Genomic DNA, 24296 nt, shown 5'->3' with positions numbered 1-24296 from the left:
CCAGGGCCCAGTGGGCACCGAGTGTGCTGGGAAAAGGGGCGGTGAGGGCAGAAGCCAGCAGAGATGCGGTGACTCTGTCTCATCACAGGCTCAAAGCCCATGTGTGGGATCTCCTTACATGGTTCCTTATTTTGGGGTCTGAGATGTTGTAGTCTCATGACTACATGAGCCTCACATACATGGGAGTGGGTTTTTCTTGACTGGTGATGTCCCCCTGGACCATGCACAAGTCCTACGCTTCCTCTGGAAGGTGAGAAGGGCAGAACAAGGATCACAACTCTTCCTCGCAACACAAACGCTGTATTGGTGAGAAATCAGGAAAGCAGGAATGGGGGAGCAGGATCTACACGGATCGCATCACCTTGAAGAATTAAAGTTACTATAGGCCAAGCAACCATTCAAGGAAGTGTCAGGTGGGTCCTAGTTTAGGACACTAGTCACAGTATGCTCTCTGGATATTAGGAGCAAGACACTTGAGCTATGTCAGTCCAACAGTAGTTGCATACTGCTTTCCTGGACGTGGACATATCAGATGCCACCCATCTCGCTGCCACTGCCTACCACAGTAAGATGGACCAGGGGAAGGTCATGATTGCACTCCCCCCACTGCCTTCATACAGGAATCCAGGGCAGAACAGGGCATGCTTCATCTAGGAAAAAGCTTGGTCTTATTTCAAGAATCCACAGTGGGATCCTCACTGACAAAGAATTAACCTTCATCATTCAACCACTTGCTTCTTGTTGTTGTTGTTGTTGTTGTATCTTTTGCCTGCTTGATGGCTGGTTAGAATTCAAGCGTTCCAAGCCAAGGGCTTTCCCTCCACATCTGGACGTTAAATCAGCTGCTATTCCTTGAGTGATCTAATAGCAAGACACCTTGAGGGTCTCAGCCAGAGCATCAAATAGGTTCTAGTCGCTTAACATTTACAGTCTGAATTGAGTGTTGCCTTCTTACTTCACTATGATATCTGATCTTGGTAACTGCAAAGGAAAGTTATGTTGCACAATAATTGAATCACGGGTAGGCTGCGGAGAAAAGGATGCAGGAGTGGGAGAAATCATGTTTTGCCAAAAAGCATCAGTAAAACTGTTACCCATTACAAGATGCGTGGATATCGATAAAAAGTGTGTTTTTAACAGTAATTAGTCTCATTTCAAGCTACTTAGCATACCACTATACTCTTGTCATTAGGACAGGTCTTTTCGTACCGACATCCAGTTTATTAATTAAGCTAGTCTTTTAGTGAACATTTATGCAAATGTTGCTACTAATGACAGTGCCAATAAAGACAGGGCCCTTTGGGATTAGCAGAAACACATATACCACGCTGGATTGTAATGAAGCTATTTAAGCAACAGGAGAGTCATTCCAAATGTTTTGTACATGGGTTATCAAGAAGGCCAAGAAATACGAGTGTAAGCAGCATCTGGAAAAGCTGCCAATACGGAGGCGACAGGAAAAAGCTGGCGTGTGACAAGGAGAAATGACAGCCCTCCTCAAGCACCTCAAAGCCTGAAGGGGCTGTACTTCCGGCGCGCACACATCTACAAGACACAATGCAGCACAACACACTAGAACCAGAAGTGCATAATGCAGAGGCACTGGGAATGCACAAGCATCCTTCCCATTACATCATGGGCTCTGCCCCATGGTGACATGCCTCAAATTGCCGGCCACGGCAGACCAACTTTGAGACTGCATGGGTAACAAACAGACTCAGTCCAGCTACCTAAAGTGCAGCATGAAGCACTGACTGATAAAACCCCAAATCATGCTACAGGTACGGTGAGACTTTGCAAAACAAGCCTTCTGCCCTGGAGTCAGACAAGCCATTGAAGACAGAAACTTTGTCTCCAACAGAAATGCCACGTACACGTACGAGAAAAGAAAACCTGGAAGCAACAAAGAATTAGACATAAAATGAAAACTGGTCCCCTTCAATTCATCTTCTCTGACACAGGCAACATTTTCCCATCCTAAGTACCCAACCTAGAGGCACATCCTGATGAATCTGCCCTCTGAAAAATGAAAGCCAGATTTGGAAGGGTTTGGCGATCCGGCAACAGCACAGAAGTCACCCAGGTTAGACTGTCTCGGTACAGACGTAACAATTGTATTGTTATTAAAAAAAAAACCTGCACACAGGATTAGCATGCACCTGCTGCATCGGTGTGATTCTGGAGCAAGGCAAGGGTAGCAAAACCTCTCCAACTCCAACCTGGCTTCACCCAGGGGCAGAGTTCAGGCCCCTGCAAGATCACATGGAACAAGATGCGCCACCAGGAGCAAAGCCTCCTTCTTGGTGTCTCTCCTTAGCAGTAAGAGTTCAGGGACAAAAAAAAAGAGAGAGTGGTATGTTTAAAAAGGAGGTGAGCTAGTAAGTTGAAACCAGAACATATTGGAGATCAATAGGCAAGCTATTTAAGTGCAGGCTGGCCAGAACACCAAGCTGCCTGGCAATCTGAAATACCCCAAATATCCCAATCCAGAGGAACTGAAGGAATCTGTGTAAGGCAGAAGGTTATGCAAACTGCTGATTAGAAACTGAGCCATAGAGAAACAATGAAGTTTTTGTTCACTTGGGTCTCCAAATCAGACCAAGAGCAGGGGCAGGAAGCTTTTCCCATCCCACAGAAGTTTAAAATTTTCAGAAGTTTTCCTGTTCTGTATTAAGTTCTCTTCAAATGGCTTGCGATAGCCGAATGCGAATGCCGTGGAAGGCTGAGGTTTGCTTGTTTCGGTGACCAAAGGCTCTGCAGGTACTCAGCTCCCAGGCCCAACACCCTGGACAGCACCCTAGCCATGGGCCATTGCCTGTTCAGAGAGAAGCATGTTCCCCACTCCGCTCCTTGTTTTTAGTAGACAATCCTTTTCCTAGCTGGGAAGAACAATTTAATGGAAAGCTTTGATTGGGCAAGCAACGTTTTTCCAAGGAAAAGACATTTCACTGAAAAATGCCTGACCTGCTCTGATCAGAACCAATTTGGCATTCCACCACAGACTGAAATTTCACAGGTAATGGAAGCAGTCCTTGCTATTTATATACTCTGGATTACATTTGATAAAACGTTGTAATTAAAATAATCATGGGAGCTGCCTGATGGCAGCTGCCTTAAAATTAAGAAGAGATGTGTACCACACAGGCTTCCTTCCTCTTCCCACAGTGCAACTGCTTGTTCCTGCCTCCGCATGAAAGACTACGTTTCCACCCTGTTTAAATATCAAGTCGGGTATTAGAAAAAAAAAATGCAGGTTTTATTTTTTTTTATTAGTAAAGTCCTTATGATGATGCTTCAGAAAAATGGTGGCCACAACTTGGGTGACCATAATATACAGTAATTCAATTAATTAGATTGAAGACACCCATTGATCCCCACCTGACTGCGTGATGGGGGAGTGCAGGTCTGCTTCCTAGATCACATTCCTCGGTCCTTCCTGGTTTTACATGTCTCAAACATGCAGATAAAGCAGTATACTGCATTTTCCTGGACTGGCATAAAAAAAAAAAAATCTATGGACACTTTTTATAAACATTAAGTCAGTCTCCCAGGCTTGTGTGGCAGGATGCACTGCCACCAGTGTGTACAAGGGAAAGCAGGACAAAAGTTTACCACCTTACTCAAGGCTATCATCAGTAGCAATACAGTAGTGATATGGTGGCTCCCCACACTGTTGTGCTCTCTCCTATTCAATGAAGCAGCTTCTTACCAGCTTGCATTGTAAGTGGGAGATGTAGCCATATCAACAGCACATATACCCCTCTCTGACCAAGATGACGGAATCAATCAACTAAAGAGTCTGAGCTTTAGGCTTCCTGACTCCGGCATTTGTAGTGTTACATGCACCAGACAAGTATGGTCAAGGCTCATTTTCCCTGCTCTCCTCCCAATCCCCAAAATCCAGAGCCCTTTTATCTGAGCCTGTTAAACTGCTGAGCTCACAGAATTCACATCCTTAACTACCTTAGTCATGTCCAAATGCCTTACTTCACCCTTTGGCAGACAAGGTTCTTTGGGTGAATCTGATATCTTTTATTAGACCAACTTAAATAGTTGGAAAACAATTTTAAGCAAGCTTTCGGGTTCAAAACCCCTTTGCCAGGCTGAGGAAATTACTTCCCCTTTACAGCACTTTGTAGAAACAGATCAAGTGGCGTGCCCGATTTTGTTCCGTAACTTCATCAGTGACCTGAAAGATGGGATGCAGCACACCCTCAGCAAGGATGTGGATGACACCAAGCTGGGGGGAGTAGTAGATATGCTGGAGGGGAGCGGTAAGATTCAGAGAGAACTAGAGAAATTGGAGGATTGAGACTCGAAAGAAAGCTCATGAGGTTCAAAAAGGACAAGTGCAAAGTCCTGCACTTAGGACAGAACAATCCCATGCACCAGGACAGGCTGGGGGCTGCCTGGCTGGGCAGCAGCTCTGCAGAAAAGGACGTGGGGGGACAGGGGACAAGAAGCTGAACAGGAGCCAGCAGTGTGCCCTTGGTGCCAAGAAGGCTACCGGCATCCTGGGCTGCATTGGTAGGAGTGTTGCCCGCAAATGGAGGGCAGTGATTCTTCCCCTCTATTCAGCACTGGGGAGGCCACAACTGGAGTCCTGTGTCCAGCACGGGTTTGTTGCTTGACCATCCACATTTCCTTCTATGACCAGGTGACGTATCACCTGGAGAAAAAGGAAGAGGTTGATATCATATATTTGAAGGTTAAAAAAGCCTTTGACTTGGTGTCCCATGATGTCCTCATGGAAAAATTGGGCAACTGTGGCCTCCACTACTCCACAGTCCCATGGCTGTCCCATGGCTGGGGAACCAGCTCCAAGGCCAGACTCAGTGATTCTTGCCCGCTATTCAGCACTGGGGAGGCCACATCTGGAGTCCTGTGCCCAGTTGGAGAAAAAAAAATTCCCAAAATTTTCAAAAAAAAAGTTCCCCACTGGGATCAGACTAAACCTGCTCCCAAGAAAAATGTGGGAAGTAATTACTGAATGTAGGAAAACGGGCATAATTAAAGCCCTGACATCCTTCAGAGTTGTCTGTTACTGACTGCAATAATAAAATACTGTTTTATTAAGACTCAAGTCAGGCTGCCAAGTTGAACCAGGTAGCAGTTGATGGCTTTTGAAAACTGTCTCATTGCATCAGCTGCAGAGCCATTATTTGCAGACAGTGCAGCAAGGGAAGGCCTCCCAGCTGGCAGACGCACCACTCAACGCTCGTTGCTTATACTGAGAGCAGCATGCACGAATGCCAAACGAAGGAAGTGGAAAAGGAAAGAAAAATGGATCCAATGATTAGTTTCAGGGCAAGATGAATTAAATTTATCTGAGGTTATGCAGGTTTCTGCCTCTGAATTGTAAACAGCTTCACTTAACGCTGTAAAAAGGTGGCAGGAAGGCTATAAGAAAATTCATTTGGAGCCCAAGTGTGAAAGGTATGGGGGACCTGAACAGAACATGTTAGTTGTATTGAGAGACTACAAATACACATATTCAAACATTCCTGCATTTCAGGGAGATAAAAACACGGCACTCGTTGATTATTGCTACAAACATGGAAGTAAAACCTAATAAGGCTCATGAAAAAAATATACAAAACTGGCAATGCAGATAGGAGCTCATCATCTGGAAAATGTATACCCCAACCCAAACGCACTAGCCACCTTCCCCGCCTGCAGGGGATGCCCTAGACATCCTCTTAAGGGCCCTTAGGTTCCCTGACTCTTATCTTCAGCAGGTCCTGCAATACACCCATTTTCCCAGATGGACAAACCATATGAAGCTGCCTTCAAAAAAAACCCATGGGTCACTGATGGTTTCTGAATCAAAGAGGGGTTGATGACTATCCATCCCAAGTAGCATGGCACATCCAGTCTACAATCCTGCCCACCCCCTCACAACCCAGGGACTGTTTCCTAAATCTCAACAGTGTTAAGACAGTAACAGAAACCCCAAAGAGGAGCTCTGCCTAGGTAGGCAATAGCTGCAGCTGTCCAATTCATGCAGAGTCTAGTCTCAGTTTCTTAGGAAACCCTGTTTGATCCTTCAGTTAGCTGAAATTGTCTTCAGGTAAAGAAGAGAAAATGATAAAGCATCTCAGCTAATTAATCAGGTCTCCAGCCAGTTACTTGGGGTTGACTGAGTGCAGCAAAAAAACAGATTCCCATTCTTACCAGAGGAACAGTGACAGCACCAAGTATTCCTGCACATAAGCCCTGCCAGGAGCTTCAGTCTGGAGAGGAGACAAGTTTCCCCAAGCCAAGTTGGCTCTTTTCGAGTTCCCCGAGAATAGGGGTCATTTTTATAGCTCATTATAAAAAACACACTTATGTTACTACTGCAGCTGATTCTGAACAAATTGTTTTAGCAATAAAAAAGCAGCTCTGGACCCGAGTATAATATAATCATGCCAATACTTAAGCTCCTTTTATTTTTCAGGCCCAGTGAGAAGTCCAAACTCCACAACAGCAAGTGCTTCCCACACACTTACTGAACACAGGTCTTCTATGCCCAGCATGATAACACACAGGCTTTCTTCAGGGGGGTGCTGAGGAGTAGACTGAGACAGTGGCTGTAGGTACCCCATGGAAAGCCTGTGCCACAGCTGCAAACACTATACAAGGAGATGATGATTGCCCCAGTTCTCAGAAAGCCACTTCAGTACCCAAGGGGCCCCTACTAGGACACGAGTGAAGCATTTCAAGGGAAAACTTAAACTCTTCACTCTTAACAACTTTCTAGCATTATTTCCCTAGCACGTGGGAAATATTAAATGCCAAACATGACCTCCTTTACGCATGCCCTACAGCTTCCAAAGACGCGTGTACTTGGAAGTACCCTGTACATGCTCATTCATAAACTGAAAGGACGACATGATTTCCAGCTGGAACCCTCTGACAAGCTCGTGGTTAGGAAAGCGATGCTTTTGGACCACATGCCCGGCCAGACCAGAGACTCCTGGGTCTTAACCCTGACTCTGATGTGACTGTGGGCAGATGAGTCGCTAATTTATAAAATGCTGATAAAAAAAAGACACATTTGGCTCGACTCGTGGCTGGCTAGGAGATTCCCTTCCAGTCTGGCAGACGGTGACTTGACTTTGCTCATACATATGCACTGTCGTCATCTCCCTCCCCGGACTACAGCAACGTGATGTACTTGGGAATGAGACATTTGGCCCTTTGGAAACTTTTAGTAGTACATAACACTACAGCATGCCCCTTCAGTAATACCACATGGACATCAAACCTGTCTTCTATTTGCAATCAATATTGGCTTCCCAGAGAGCAGCAGTTGCTGAATTTTTGCTGGACGTGCTCCCATATAGAGACCAGTAATTCTGTGCTAGCCCATATATCTGGCAATGTTTTTATACTAGTAGGGACATCATAAAAACAGCCAGCAGCAGCATCTGTTCAAGCACTTGCTCTTAGCCTGTGGTAATACCTGGTGTGAACTGCCACTGCTCAGCATGAAACAGGATGAAGTTGCGCCAGGTAACTGCAGGCACACAAACATGGGTAGCGCTCGGATGGCTGCCCCCATTTTAATGCCAATTTTCTTTCCTATTGGAACGTCAGTGTTTGGGGTCATGACCACCAATGCAGGAACCACTGCCATGGAGGCCCAAGTCAATGCCAGGGATTGCCTTTATTTTCAAGGTGCTCAACAGTCTGGGCTGACTATGAAGAAAGATCTACCCTTCCACAATGAAGACCTTGCAGACAACTCCCCTCCGGAGGAACTATGTTTAGGGTACATATTGTGGATTACAACATTTGCACAGTTTGAACAGGACAGGTAATGACAGTACCTGGACACAAACTTGGTAGCAGGAGGCACAAGGTGCCTAACCAGCAGGCTAGAGACGGATGAATCATGTCCCTTCTCAGCCTTCCTGGGTTTCTGATTGCAAACAATCACCCTGCACAGAACAGATGGCTTCTTCACAAGACCTAAAGCTCACAGATGCTTTTGTGGGGCAAACAGAGGTGCTGCCTGCTAAGAACAGGGCTGGTACAGCTTGATGCTAGATGGCGGGATGGGGGGGCTGAGTTGTGCTTTTTTCTCCCTTCTACCTGCATTTACATTAACACACGGCTAGAGGACAGCACTGCTCAAAGCAGCTGCAGAGCCAGCTCCCAGTCTCAGGAAGGGAGCACTGTGTGGGCAGGGGAGAGAAAGGGCAGAAGTGTTATTGGATTTGGGAACGGGGACAGCTGTCTGAAGAATGCAGGCACAAACCTGATTTTTGTAGAGATTACAAAGACAGCAACAACAATATACTGAGAGAGGGTTCAGGGACCTGCTTTTGTCTGGGCATCTTGCATCGATCAAGTGGAAATGGCTGTACCTTTAAGATCTTAGCGTTGAAGGGGCTCTTTGTACAAGCAATCAAAACTCAATCATGCCCACAGTGAATTGGGGAAAACATCGGTATTGTCAGTTATGCAGTACTGCACAAAAGAGCTGCCTTTATTGTGCATTTTAAAAACCTAATACATTCAGGAAGATGAGGCAGATTTATTAAGGGCTTGATCCTGCCCTTAAAATAATAGTGAGCCAACACACCATAGCAGAGCTCCCAGTGCATTCAGAGCGTCCTTGATACATGGCATCTATCATATTAATCATTTCATCTGAACCACTCTAGGCTCCTGCAGGGGGTTGGTCTCTAATAGCTCTAAATATATTGGTTTAAAAGGAGCCTGGCTGTTAGCTTATAACAAAGCTAACCACAAAGACTCCTACAGGCAAGATTTCTAGACCAAGGCAGCCGCTCCTCCAGTCTATTCCCGTCATACTTCCCTTCTCGCCCATTTCCCCGTGTCAGGCTGAAATACACCAATATTAAAACACAGTTTTTAAAAGAGAGACTAGGGGAACTATCATTTTATTTCTGAACTACAGCAATTAATGAACCTTAATTACACAGCGTGTATCCCCAAGTACATATTTTTAGTCCTCCAGGGTGACATGTTTAAGGTCTATTACTTGAGGTCTACTCATGCAAACCCAGCTAGCTTTTCCAGTAGGTGTATGCCACACAGCTATATTTTAGCATATCAAAAGCACCGACTCAGACTCTTTCCCCAGTGCCCAGCAACGCAAAGCTGCTTCAAGGTGGAAGGCGCTGCAGATTGCTGAATGACCCAGTTTGTTCTGGCTGAGCAGCTCCCCCAGGGAGAACCATCTGCTGTTGTCCTAATTTATTCCATTAGTCACAACCCAATACAAATCGCATTAGGGATAACAGGCCAGTGTTACTTATAGAACGCAGCGCACATCTCATTCAGCAACAGTCATGGGGTGGCCATCTCCTTTCCACATCTCTTTATTGAGTGGCGGAGGCTTCGGAAATGTGTACTTACAACTCGTGGATAAACAGTACAAGAGACCACGATAAAGGGTGGGCTGCATCACATACTGATCTGCTAATGAACTTCAGACAGATCCACCCCTGTAGTCTGAAATCAAACAGGTTAGGCTGGACTCTAACATGCATAATGCGTTTGTATCGGACAGAAAAGATTAAGTCATGAATTTAGTAGATACCAGTTAAAAACGGACTCAAGTCAACAAATATTTCCTTAATTCAAGTGTTAAGTTCATTCTAATCCAAACTGGAAAGTTCATCATTTGTTTTATGTTAGGCTCAAGCTAAGAAAAATGAAACCACGGCCCCTTGACGTGCTTTCAAGAGCTTTGCCTCCTCGCATCAATTCCACACGAGAGAACAATGCAGCACAGAGGAGGAAAGGCGGATATTCCAGCTGCCACGGCGGCTCTGCTCTGGCATGCATTTGTCATGTCGACTGGGAGCCCTGTGTTTCTCCGCATCAATTCTGCCCTGCTCCACAGGGTGGACGCGACACAAGGCAGCGGAGGAAAATGGAGGGGCCTGCTAATTTCAGTTTCTATTATATTTTAAAAAGAAAAACTGGCAAGTCTCATCAGACATGCAGCAGGCACAAAGCCATATTTTTAGCTTAAACTAGAAAATATGGGGGATGTTATCCAAATCCAACATATGTATTTTTTTTTTTTTTTAAATGGCGCTCCCAATGCACAAGCACCCTAGTTCCTACGAGCTCACCTCACACCACAACCTGGTTGTCTTTGTTCAGGTCTGGGGTAATATTTTGGCAAGGCAAGACAGGACAGAGGTGCATTGGTACAGCTCGGAGAAAACCCTGAGCTCTACACAGAGAACACGACGCTCCGCCTCATCCATCAATAGCCCCAGTTCCCTGGCACAAATGCTAAAATTCACCCACAAATGAACAGTGGTCAAATCAAAAGCACAGCAGCCAAGCCAATGCTGCAGAGAGAACGTGAGGTATTAAACATTTACTGGCATAAAACAAACAGTGCTGCCAGGTCTTTACCGAACGTTTAAAAATTAAAATCCTTTGGAATTTCTGTAGGTATATGGCCGAGTCCCTGTGGGTGCACCACACAATAAACCAAATGGAGGAGATGAGAACAGCTATGCTGCGGGGTTTAAGGAATAAAAAGAAAGCTGGAGATGCACAATTCTCACTTGGAGTGGGATTTAAAGAGCCAGCTGAATTAAATGGAAAGAGGATGCAAAAGGACACGTTCCATATGTGTCAGAGGCTGCAAGAGTGGGCTTTTTAGATGCATATCTGGTACAGATTGACAATTTCTGGTCGTTACATATAAAAAGCCTAAATGGGAGCCTGATCCACCAGAGCACCTACTGAAAGTAATTCCATACAGACAAGCCTCTGCTGCAGCTGTTACCCATTACACTAGATTTTTAAGCTGTCTAAGAACAGCACAAGCTACGCAACATGAAATTACCACCGGCCAACACACACCAATCAATCTGTAGTTCAAGTCCTATGAAACAAAGCTCTCACCGTTACTGCTGTCTAACACTGCACTCCGAACACAGGCGGGAAGTCGAGACTGTCTAACAAAGTGTGGATGAAAAATGCTTTGCAGCATTATTTTTGGCAGGGCCGCTCTATATAGTAACATTTTGAGAAAGCCATAAAAAGGTGTTGGTGTTTCACTACAGCTATTGCAGACGGAAGGCCTTGGCCTCATCTGGCTCCAGCTAACCTCACTACCAATGGGACCAGGGCAGTGCTGTTTCCTGCAGGGTATTTTCTATTATTTGGCCTCCTGTTCTCTCCCCCAGCCAACGGGTTTCCATTTTGAGTCTCATCACAGGAAGACACAGGCCACCTGTGATCTGACCACAAGGCCATCCAGTTCAAGTGTCTCAGGGAAGAGCGTAAGAACCCCATAAAGGGCAAATGTGGAATATGCTGCACCCTGCACCCAACACAGTCCTTAGGCCCAGAAACAGGCCGCTTCCAATTCTCTCCAAAGAATCCACCAGTTATGACAATCCTGCACTTTCCTGTAATGTGGATACGATGCCAACACTCGTGATATCTTCTGCAATTCTTCACCTCCTGCAACAATGAAGTCCACACTCCAAGAGGGTTGTGTTTTAAAGCCTTTCATTTGGTCATTTCCAAAATTCCCACTATTAATTTCACTGACCACAGAGGCGGTTGGTTGTGTTTGTCTCAAATCAGGCAACAGGGAAGACAGGGTGGTGCTGCAACCAGCTAGCCTTTAAAGGTGCTACCATGTCTTGCCCTCTGCCTTGCTGTGATCACATCCTCATTCTGCAAGACAGGGAACAGAAACACCCAATTTCCCTCATCTAGACTATTCATTATTTCACATATGAATATCATAGTCCCCTTCCTAATCTCTAGTTTTGTTTCTTACAGCCATGCATACCTATTATCCTCTCAGACAAAAAAAGTTGTTACAGCCATTTGCCTATATTTTATATAAGTGGAGAATTTATGAACAAAAGCTGAAAGCCTTCATATTAAACATTAGGAAAAATGGGTAGCATTTATCACATGGTCAAAGTTCCTGCAGAAAAGCAATACATTTTGAAACATTTATAAAACATCCAAGAGACCCTAAAAGCTATTCAGTGCTAACCCCTACTTTGTTGCAGGAAAGTGTTTCATACCTTTTCCTTTTACATTCCTGCAACTGTTAACGTAAAACCGATTTATGAAAAACTACAAGGAAAAAAAACACCCAAAAAACCCACACAACTTCTGTTGCTAACAGTTATTTGTTCACATTGATCCAATGTGGGTTTAGCTCCTTCTGAAGTATAAAGGACAAAGGACTCCGGTGAGAACAATGGGTACAGAAACAGCATAGTACAGAACATGACAAACAGATGCAGAGTTTTGTCACTCTATAGCATCCCTATTTTGTCTTGAACAGACTCTTTTGAGTGTCCAGAGGTGGGCCACAAAAATAAAGGTGCTGGAAGGTAAGATGTACAAGGAAAGGCTGATAGAACCAGGTACATCCAAGCAGCAGTAAAGGCAATTATGATGTGGATATAATAGCAGGCTTCAAATATCTGAAGGGCTACCATGAAAGACGAGAAGGAGAACAACTTTTGTCCCATCCCACAGAGGGCAGGATAGAAAGCAATGGCTTTAAGTGTCAGCAAAGTAAATGCACATTAGGTCTCCAAGGAAACCTGGTTTGAACAGCCTGCCCAGGGAAGTTGTGGAGTCTCCTTCACTGGCAGTTTTCAAGAGGAGGCTAGGTAAGCAGTAGACAGGGATGGCTTGGGAGTAGCATCCTGGGGGTTGTACCACACAACCCTTGAGGTCCCTTCCAATCCTGCCATTCTTATAGGGTTAGTGCCTTTATCTGCAGGAGCTTCTTTACATCAAGATTCAACCTACCCAATTTCTCTGGCTCGTCTGGACCTGTTCCAGCAATGCAGCTGCTCTCTAGTCCATAAGTTGGATCCACTTTGCCAGAGGCTCTTGCTGCTTCCTGCACTTTCTTGACATGGGCTTCAACAAGTTCCAGTGGTACCTCCTCTCGCACCCGAGAAAATTCCTCTGTTGAAGGATGAAGGAGAAATATTTCAACGTCAGCAAGTAGGTTTGCACAGATCCAGTTACAAACAAATCCAGTAACAAACTGATTTTCAATAAACTCTGAACTTTCTCCTTACTTGTCATAACGCAGACAATTTTCTTCCTCAAATGTGCTAATTAACAGTAGTCAAGTTAATGTCTCTTCCAAGCTACAAAAATGCAAGCTAGCATTTTTTTGTCCTTTATACAGGAATAGTCAGTGACTGAATAAGCAGGAACTATTTCTACGACATACCTCTAGGAAAGCCACAGTTAAAATAAGAAAAAAAATGCAGTAGCCACGATCTTTACCTTCATATTTTGGCACAAGATTGTAAGTCGGTGTTCTAAATGAAAAGAGTCTACAACGTGGAACCACGTACATTTAAACCAACAGTGATAAAAAAGCAGTGGGTGGCATTTATATACCGATTTACAGACATTAACTAATTAATGTTTCAACAGGTGAAGGTAGCAGAGTAGAGGGGAAATGAAACATCCTTCAAGTCCAAATATTTCTCCAAAGTGTGCAAGCTTGTGCATTGCCAGCTCATTTCAGCTTACGAGACAAATCAGCAAATATCCTTACGGATAACTCCTTGCCCATATTTTCAACATATCTGCTTTGGTTTTCAAACTACAATTAGCTGCATTTTGGGGAAACACTAGAAATAGCAGTTGACTTTGCTAGAGTTTAAAAGTCAGTCAATACCAAACACAACTTAGACCTTATAAAGCAAAACTGAATAGCCACAAGGACTTCATACCTAAAGCAGCTTTAGCTGCAGCGGACGCCACCCGGGGATCCACTACAGATGCCAGAAAAGCAACAGTGCTCATCACTGGGTTTCCGGACTGGCTGAAAGGCACAGGTTGGTAAGCCAGCGGGCCTAGAGATGCATCAGAGTTTTCCAAGTACGGGTCCTCGATGGGAAGCCTCAGAAAATGGAGAATACACTCATCCTGGGTACGGCTGCCAACATGCTCAGAGACCTTATTCCAGTCATCCTTGTACATCTCCAGAGCCTGTAAACGAAGAAGAACATGAGCATTTTGCATTAACTGTCTGGTAGAAAAAGACTACTTATTTGTTCACCCTCTCAGCTTGGTGGTAAACAGAACACTAACTTACCTGCAACGGAAAGGGCAGATGTGAGCAATGAAGTGGCCATCTGATACTTATGCCACAAAATATCAGAACTAGCAGAAATCTCAACACCTTTAGGATGAGAAGCAAGACAATGACTTGATCTTCCTCAGCATAAGAGAAAAACATGTGCAGCCTTTCATCTCATGAGAGTAGAGGAAGGAACCAAAGGTTTCCTTATACTGCTTGACCTACCTATTTCTGTAGCACACTTCAATACCACGGTAAATGGCTTGGCACATACATCTAGACCAAGCTCTCACAAGAGACTATTTGAAGGCTCAGGTGAACAAAAAAAGTTAACCAATAGAGCAAGTTTTGACAGAGGCACCAAGAACTAATTGAACCACAAACTGAACTACTCATCTTCTGATTCCAGTCTTCCAATTTAGCACTGAGGCACAAGATGCTTTAACAATGTTGTCCTCTAGGTACAGAGGATATCCGTTTCCAGGACCATATTTAACATAGTATTTTCACCCATATATAGATAGATAGATATCTATATAGATAGATAGAGAGATAGATATATCGTAAGTAGATTACCTTGATGCTGAGAGAATGTTATCGCTGAGCTATCTACTGCTGTAAAAATGATTTCCTTCAGGCTTGAGAGGCCAGGATCCTGTCTACAGAGCCGTGCATTCTACAAATTATGGGTCGAAAATATAAATGTAATTATATCTATCTATATAGATAGATATAGTTATATTTTCGACCCATAATTTGTAGAATGCACGGCTCTGTAGACAGGATCCTGGCCTCTCAAGCCTGAAGGAAATCATTTTTACAGCAGTAGATAGCTCAGCGATAACATTCTCTCAGCATCAAGGTAATCTACTACAACAGGACAATTGGGGATGTCAGGGATGCTAAGAGTTAGCTGGGAAAGACAGAAGAGAAGCACGCTTCTCTTGTCAGAGATTAACAAGGAGAATAACAAGATAATCTAACAAGGAGATTAACAAGATGAGCAGCTGAGTTGAAATGTTACAGATTCACTGTGCACTGAACAGCTTGAAGGGGGGGAAAAAAGGAAGATGCACCAAGGGGCCTAAGATCAGGGCTGCTAACCCAAGAGGGTTTTTTTTAAATTGGTAATTTGCCTATTCTATTTTTTACTAACAGACACACTTTTTCACCGACATGTGTTTTCACTGTCAGTAAAAAAAAAAAAAACTTAGCTTGGCAGCCTGTACAGCAGCAGCAGAGATTTTACACCATGCTGCCCCCACTACAGGGGTCCTCTACTCAGCCTATACCCTGACATGCCCAGCTGTACCCAGCACCATGCTGCTTCCCCAAGTGCATTCCCCAGCCTTACCTACACCAGCTCTGTTACCTTCATCCCAACACAGAACCCCTATCCCCTCTTCCCAGCCAGCCCTGTATTTTCTCGTGACCAGGATAGTGTTGGAGGTTCACGTCAGTCAGAAAGCCCTGACAGTTCATTATGTTACATAGTGCTTCTACTTAGAAACAGGCAGCACTGCTCCTCTCCCTGTCGAGCATCATCACTTGCCCTAAATGTAGTTTCAGGCTAGCAATGAATCTTGAAACAAGCTCAAGGCTTCTTAATTTTATGTAGGCAAAATTAGTCTTTACACACTTTATGTACAGGTGATTTTACTGACAGTTAAGATGTCTTTTTGTTTTGAGTTTGTTATATGCGGTTTAGTTTGGTCTTGCCAAAATTCCTGCACCCATTTCTCCTGCAAAAGGTTAAAGCTACTGTAGCTAGACTTGGTAAAAGACTGTCTGAAGGATCTTTGTCCCCTTGTCCCCAAATGTAGGATAAGTAGCTGGGCAAATCTCACACACAACCAACCTATTTAATACCCCAGAGTACGTGCTCTCTGTCACTATAGCTTTAGAAGCTGGATGGTTGGAAAGATAAATAAGGAAACTCCCCAACAAGCTGGGAAACTACCAAAACCTTTTGGGGTTTTTTTTTAAAGCTCTTCTGGAAAAATGCATTGAATCCAAGAAGTTAAAAACTGGCATTATTCTACTATTTTGTCAGGCCCACGCTACGGGGGTCAATGCAAGAGTCCAACTTATGATACTGTGCTCTTGTGCCTTGTCTAGTCTTGCTTCAGATCTCTAAAGCAGCGGGGCTTTTATCCCTTCCCTTGTGAAGCAATTCCAGTGCAAAATGAGTACTGGCACAAAGTAATATTTCTTAATATTCAGCCTATATTCTACTTTTCCAAATTTTATCTCATTACTGTTATTTCTATGTCACTTTCCATCCTCACCCCACTTGCCCATCTTCAGACAGGGTTAAAAAGCTAGCCTGGGACGTAATTTTGCTTCACAATGCAGTGTTGTAGTCCATTCTATTTACTTTTGTTATTTTTCTGTAGTATGAATATTTAATTTCCCACCACTCTTGCCCTTCCATATGAACATCTGAAAAACACTCTCATAACCACATAAGACAGTCCTGCATGGAGATGCAAGTGAAAAAAGAGAATGCTGATGCTGGGAAGGAAACAATTTCTCTCCCTCTAGTCATTTGGTCAACAGACAGGAAGACAGTAATCATCATGGATAAGACATTCTCTGTAACTTTAGTGCACAGATTTGTCCAAAGCTACCTTGAGGATTTAATTGGATGAAGTTGACTTGTTATATAGCAGGTTAGTAAAGCTTGAACTGATATTTCTCTCTACTGTTTTATTTATAGGTTAAAAGACAAAGAGACCAAATAATGTTTAGTTTAAACTGTACATTACTTAGTAGGTTTGTTAGCAGAGAACTCATTAACTGTTTACCAAGTGTGCACTGAATTTGGGATATTCTGTTGGGGTGTTTTACTGCCACTTTCACACATCCTACATACTGCACCTTCCGCTACAAATGTAGAGGGTCTGTCTGGATCAAATTAGCTACCAAACAGCTTTAACCAAGCTTGAAAGTTTTATTTATTGCAGGCAGAATGAAATTTCTGAGGCATAGGTTTTGGTCGCTATTCATCACTTCATTATGTCTATACCACAGAGCACACATTCTAAGCTACTGAGGCAATTATTACTAAGGTAACTGTAAATAGGATATTGGTTTTAATGTTTTCCAACCAGCACAAAACATTTAATTCATTTAATCTCAGAGCTCACCTGTTGGTTGAATTACAAATTAATAGAGTTCACAATAGTATGAATTGTAAATGTTAATGGCAGTTTTAATACAGAAAGACATTACATTGCATTATAACTCATTATATTTACACAGTGTATGCCCAAACACCTCTGCTACTTAGCTATTCCTGCTCTTTAAACATAGTTTATTGCTGAATAAAATAAAAACACTTACCTGAAAGACAGGGTATGTCAATCTAACATGAGACAAACTATTCAGGCTGTTTTACTGAGCCCCCTTGGGTCCTGGCAGACACTGATTTCATGGTCTGACGGGATCTGGTCCAAATAATTTTGCACTGTGCCATGCCATAGATACATGGCAGGATGCATGATTTTTTGGGATTAGAGATAAAAATCTGTCAGATTACACTCATGCATCTGCTGACCTAGGATATCCAGCATCAGGATCTGGTTCCCTTTCAACTCACTGGTGTGCAAGGAGCCCAGGATCACAATCCCAGGCTCTACACCCACACCAACAAGTTGAAAGCCACATGCAGTGTAGGGCTGTCCTGCACACAGGTTTAAACCTTCTGGGCAGGGAGGCCTATCTGGCACCTGTAAACCCGCACAGTGGGCAACCCCTTGCCACGTTCAATTTAAAGCATCATACACACCAGCCACAAAGATGTTCCACATCAAATATGGAACATCTTTGTAGCCAATTTGCCATGTTATGGTCTTTTAACTGGCTGAATGTGTAGCATGCTACCATTCACCAAATAATAAATGTATTGTCTGCTAGGGCCCTGCACTTTTAAAGACTGAATTTACTACATAATTGGGCTTATTCACAAAAGGTAAAGTGTAAATTAAAGAGCCGTAATACGAAGAACAAAGCATTAGTGAAATTTGGAGTCCATGATTTTTCTAAAGGTCACAGAATTTGGCAGGGGGGTTTCTGACTGATTACATGGCTAAAACACCAGAACATAACTACCCAATAACCCTCTATTTGGATTAAATGACTCAGCAGAAGTAATGGCCTGGAAAAATTAAAAGCTGTTAGATTTGGCTATTAACAGGGGAAAACATGTTAGGAAAAGTCAGATAGATATAGAACCTTTATACTACAGACACAAGGATGATAATACCACAAATTCAAGACTTTTGATTCCTCCAGGCCAGATCTTTGTACTAGATATTCCCCCTTTTCCTTCCAAACACAAGGCCTGCATTTGTACAGTATCTAACACAGTGAGCTCCAGTCCAATACTGGGGTCCTTAAGTACTACCAAATAAGCATCTGATGACTTGAGTAATAACACAATTCAGCAACTCCAGATCTTTAATATTTTAGGAAAACATCTTTGGCTGACGTACCATCTCGTACCCAATTCCTTAAGCCATTACCAGCAGTTGAAAAGAGAGCGTTAAGTACAGTTTTGACGTCAAGAGGCTGAATAAATTCAAGTTATGGCTTTCCTATGCAATTATACAAATTCGTGGCCACCTCATAACTTGCACTTCTTATTAAATGGCAACGAAGCAGAAAGCTATTAAAACACCTAATAGAATCATTTATATGCCAGAAACAGATAAGCTTCAAAAGGGAATATTAGCAGCTTCTTCTAACACCCTGGAGCACAGACGGGAAGCTGTGAACATTATCAGGACCTTACAATGCTCACCTTCCTAGCAAATACCAACATGGCTCCAAAGGCACATCTTCCACAGCTTTAATTCCACATTAGCAACATTTCCTCTACCTAGAGAACTCACTGCACAGCAAGATAAATTTGAGCTTATTAAGACGCTCAAAAAATACCAAAGTGAAGATTTTGGGGCTCCAGACACAAAGCACATGCCAGTGAAAGCTGAAGGAATTTTATATAAAAGCTAGATTTCTTCAATTCATGATGAGTCTAGACAAATGAACAGCAGCAAGCATGGGTTCTATCAACTATCTGCCTACTTTTCACAACAAAGACGTTACTTTTAGCACACAGGTCAAGGCCCAGAGAATATTCTCATTCCAGATATTACTCCTCTGTATTCCAATTATTCACTGGGATTCCACAACGTTCTCCTTACCTCTAGTAGCAGTAGTGTTTCTTGTTCTGTCCATTCTCTTCCAGCACTGGCTCCTTTGCTCTATGAAAGGGAGAAGTCAAGATTGATTTACTTATCCTTGTGGAGAACGACTTTGAGCAAGCCATTTCTTGTAGGACATGTCTATCTGTTAATCTCTCTCTTCATAGAGATGCTCCTGTAATTGAATCTCTTTGCTAACCCTAGAGCAGTGGTTCTCAACCATTTTAGTACCAGGACCCATTTGTAAAGATCGATGGCCAGTCCTGACCAACAACCCCCTGGCACTGCTGGTGTCTGTCACTCCTGACCTGCAGCCCCTGGGCCATACTGGTGCCCCTCACTCCCAACCTGCAGTCCCCTGCCTCCCCCAGCCCTCTGAAGTGAGGCCCAGTAGAAGCAAAAACAGAAAAATCCAAGCACCCTCACCTTTGCTAAGGTCTTCTTTGAATAAATGTCTGTGCGGAGTCCAAAATTCTGCAGGTCAGTGGGCTTTTCTTTGTTTTTTTCAGGAAAACTCAACATCTGCTGAGCAGCAGGGACCTAAGAACAAGCAGTAAGGAGAGGGGGTCAAGACAACAATCATTTGTCCAACATTTTCATAGCAAACACAAGGACTGAACCAAAGAATTTCTCTTGAGCAATGTACATAGGGATGCACTGGAGGAGCATTTCCCTTGCTCTCCATTACACACACTATTGGTAGATTTGGCTTTAGAGCCTTGAAACTCTGTGCAATGTTACTGTACAGAATGAAAAAGGTAGAAGCAAGTTGGTATAACCAGAATGTCTCAGCCTGAAATATGGATGAGAAGGATGCATTTCTTCAGCCCACACACAAATTATCTACTTCAGTCCAGCATCGAGAAGCATGGACTAGCTAAAAATACAAGTATGCCAGGACAAGAGAAAGCCACACCCAATATGCAACACTGCTGCCCAAGTCTGAAGAAGTGAGTAGCCTCAAGTGTGGTGGTGTCACCTACTGAGTTTACCTGAGGAGTTCGGATATGGAGAGGCATGAGTCCAGAGGGAGTATCTGCAAGCACGTTGAAATGAGGAGTAGGAGGGGGGCCCATGGCCATAGGACGGCTTTCTGGATCCACTTGGTAGTTAATGAGACCCCACTGCTCCAGAAAGGCATGCACCCTATGGGACAACAATTTCAGGAGATGATGACTCAAACACCCCTGGCCTTGCAGGGAAGGCATTTGAGTTGCACCTGTGATGAATGTGTGAAAAATACCTGTAGGGCAGCTCAGAGCCCTGTGCAACTCCTATGACCTTTCATTATCAAACAGGGAAACTTAACGCATCACATGAATTCTCTACATAAGCCCGACAATCTTATTTCTCTGAATTCAACAAATATTTCAGTCACTGGTAGAATTAGAGAAAAAGATGGGGCTGGAAAGGATTTGGAAAGGTGCTAAACTTTAAGATAGAAATTTCTTCCTAATATCTGAATACAACTCTCCCTTGTTGCAACTCAAGGCCATTATTTCCTGGCTGGTTCCCTCTGGGCACAGAAAACAATCATCATGTTTATAAATTCACCATTTTTGTACTTCAAGACTTACTGAATCCCCTTTCACTTCTCTCTTCTGGATTTAAAAAGAAAAAGCCAGTTCTTCCAATGTTTCCTCACAAAAAACCAAAACTGTGTCTTGACTATATGAAACCTTTTTAGGGAAGAAAGTTTGCACACTAGGCATTTGCTGGCATTAACTATTAACCCTACAGGTTACTAAGCTTCACCGATGCTGCATGTACGAAGTCTAAAGTGTTTTAAGATCTTTGGTATAGAAATTACCATTAAAAAAAGGTCACTGCAAGATGAGGTCACTTAAAACAGACACCAAGTAAAAGTGGAATGGAGAAACTGAACATCACTGTACCAGTGAACACCTCACTGGACAGCAGAAGGCTGCATGCTTCAATAGCGTCTACTGTAAAAAAAAATAAAAATAAAAAAAATTATACTAGAAAACGTATACAGACTCGATGATCCAATAGGTCCCCTCTGACCCTAAAATCTATGAAATCAATGCAGTAGTCACCAGAAAAAGAAAAAATAGTAAGCCAGTAAAAAAAACAGTGGTTGTCACCCAGGCCTCAAATCTCTTAACTCAGTCCCAAAAGAGCTCCTGACATGCAACCTGTAACCGATGAGCTCTGCTGACAGAAGCAGGGATACAGCCCAAGATGAGCAGATGCAAGATTTGCGGGTCTTACCTCATTACAGCACATACGTCTCCGGTCAGGTTCCGTCGGCAAGCAGTGCTGGTCAAGTACTCCTGAGGGTTCAAGCGATACGTATCAATCATGAAGTTTCGGTAAGCCAGGTATCTGGAAGAAAGGACAGAGCTGGTATTTGAAAGTGTACACAGACCTCTACTATGCTCTGCTTCAATTGTGGATACTATGAAAGCACCTTCAGGTCGCCTGCCTCTTTAGCTTCCCTTCTTCAATACACATAGCACATCATAGAGGCCTCACATTCAGTTCAAGGCTGATGAAGTCCTAAAAACACATGCCACGATCATCCTTGCCATGTAATGGCAGAGTGAGAGCAAAGCTGATGAATTGCAAGGTTTTATTTTTACGGCCAGCGAACTCTGCCAACAAGCTTTAATACAAAAGCAAAAGGCAGCTGAAAATATTTTTAGAGCAAATGCTTTATATGCCAGCATCTTAACCAATGCCTCTGCATGTTGTTTATTTAAATGTATTATGTCCATTTAGATTGTATAGAGGGGCCATATGTTTAGCAATAAATAGAAAGTGACAACTTCAGTTTATTTGGTTAGCAAAAAATATGCTAAATAAATTTAGTTCTCATATTGCCAATTTAATTTCCATTGTTCTGTGTTATAAACAGACAGAAAGTTCACTCAGTGAAAAATCCGATTCTAAAAGTAAGAACCGAGTCTGATATTCAGAATGGCTAGAAATATTAACAGCCCATGAAGTTTTTATTTTTCAGTACAGGACTGAATAGCACACCAAAAGGGAAAGCAGACATCTCTTCCTTTGCCTCTGTTCAGGCTACGATAACCAAGGTGCTGCTCCAGTGTACGCTGGAGCACACACTTGCTTCCTCTTATCCCAACAATTTCCTGTGAATTAAGTATGAAAGATTTCAGCCATGAAAGAGCTCCAGAAGAAAAATGACTAGAACAACAGCTTCCTTCTCTTTGCATTCTTTCCATGTATAACAATGAGAGAGAAAAAACCCACATACAAAACATGAAAACTAAAAATAGCAAAGGAAGACAAGTGAAGAATGGAAGAGAGGACAAAAAACACCATGAAGATGGAGGGAAAGACTGCTATTAACTGTAAGTCTGACATGCCTCCATTCACCCTGAAGCACAGAACTGCCAAGTTTGGAGACAAAAGAATTTCCCTGATTTCTTTTGTCTGAAGCCATCTCCCTGCAAGCTGGTGCTTACCAGCGCAAGACAGGACAGAAAACCCTAGGAGCAAAATATCCAAGCTTCTGATGCATGGTGGCACTAGCTCATATCTGCCCAAGTGACATCACCCACTACCCTCTTCTCATCTTTGAGCTGCACAAGGAAGGCTTCTCTATGAAGGCTGTTTAAAAATAAAAGAAGTAAAATTTCATAAAATAAATATGAACATGTAATCTTGGGATGTGAACAAACCCTAGAATATGGTACCTCAAAAACAACCCCACATTAGGAGATAGGTGAATCTCCTGCATAGAAATACCTTGCAAGTAGTGTGCTACAGGCAAATGCCCTTCTATTAAAGAGTAAGCAACATAATTTGCATAAAACAGGTGCAAGGACAAGCTCAGGTAGTTCACTGAATAGGTCAAGGCCTAATAAATACCAAGAACAGATGTACAAGCAAAAAGGAGGAATGAGAGGCCCCTTTCAGAAGCCTGCTGGGCGGACAGGAGACCCTAGAGGAATATTTCAGACCCTTTTTGCATGCCATGTCAGGGGAAAAGTGCAGCTACGCTGCTGAACTCCAAGATGAAGATCCCAGAGGCTCGTCCTGGCACCACTTGGTCCTGAACAGTGCGAGAAGCAGCGTGACTTGCTAGGTGTACTGCCAGCAGCAAGAGGTGCAGTCAGGCAGCTGCTGCAATCTACTCTGCAACAGAACCAGCTAAGAGCAGGTATCAGAAGAAAGAACCTGGATGAACTTCCTTGGGTCTTTGCTTAGTCTGAGCAAAATCAGCACAGCCAGATTTCAGGTCAGAGCAATTGCATCTCCAAAATAATCTGGGGTTATAGGGATGGGCCTCCATAGTTTACCCCAATATGTAGCTGTACCTGGCTACCACTGCCAGCAATGCTGATCAACATCCCAGTCTTCTGCAGACATTCTGGATTTTGGTCTGAACTGAAAGGGATCCTGAGCTCCTTCTCATGCGGCTACAGCCCAAGAGCAGAGGTACTGGGTAATCCAGCCCTCAACCTGGAAGCTGGCATCAGAGCATAAGTCCTCCCTCATCAAGAGGCAGCTCAGGAACAAAGATGTTAATAAAGCAGCACAGGAGGGGACCCGTATCTTTCTCACTACTTGGCAATGGGGCCAAAATGCTTTTGCCTATGCACAGCAGCTCAGATTTTTATTCATCCTACTGGAACCCCAGCTGTCTGCAAGCAATAATACCCCAACATAGAACCTCTCCCCAAATTATCTACTATAAAAGGCAATCACTTATATCGATCCAGAACACCCCTTCAGATGCAGCTTGCATAACATTTGTTAGAGGGAGTTTACCTGCTGAGCAGAAAACTCCGCTTCCAAATGATTCTTGGTGTCAATGTTAAAAGTTCTGGGCTCAGACTCACAGGCATGGACAATTTTCTCTATCTCTTGAATCAGAGCAAGCAACAGTAACTGATGTATGTCTCTTGCCTCAGCCTCACAAAGATAAAAAATCTTAAGATGGGGAACAAGCAGGAGAAGCTTGCTCTCCTGCTTGCAAGTAGTAGAATTGACCTGGTTGGCCTAGTGGAGACATGGTGGGATGAAAC

The 24296-nt window shown here is 43.4% G+C and overlaps 1 protein-coding gene across 1 annotated transcript in view; it reads right to left on the bottom strand.

Annotated features, from left to right (window-relative positions):
* The window catches only part of SMARCC1 (SWI/SNF related, matrix associated, actin dependent regulator of chromatin subfamily c member 1), a 200010-nt gene that overhangs the window by 72537 nt on the left and 103177 nt on the right, over window positions 1-24296 (bottom strand). Inside the window, exons 17-22 of the mRNA XM_019507918.1 lie at window positions 21511-21624; window positions 20271-20424; window positions 19705-19818; window positions 19279-19338; window positions 13722-13980; window positions 12775-12936 (exon numbers count right to left, since the gene is read on the bottom strand). Coding sequence (XP_019363463.1) covers window positions 12775-12936; window positions 13722-13980; window positions 19279-19338; window positions 19705-19818; window positions 20271-20424; window positions 21511-21624 — 863 coding nt within the window. The remainder of the gene's footprint in view (window positions 1-12774; window positions 12937-13721; window positions 13981-19278; window positions 19339-19704; window positions 19819-20270; window positions 20425-21510; window positions 21625-24296) is intronic.

The sequence above is a fragment of the Gavialis gangeticus genome, unplaced genomic scaffold (assembly GCF_001723915.1).
Source record: "Gavialis gangeticus isolate Ggan-Ray unplaced genomic scaffold, GavGan_comp1, whole genome shotgun sequence".
NCBI lineage: Eukaryota > Metazoa > Chordata > Crocodylia > Gavialidae > Gavialis > Gavialis gangeticus.
This window is presented reverse-complemented; position numbering and strand designations above follow the sequence as displayed.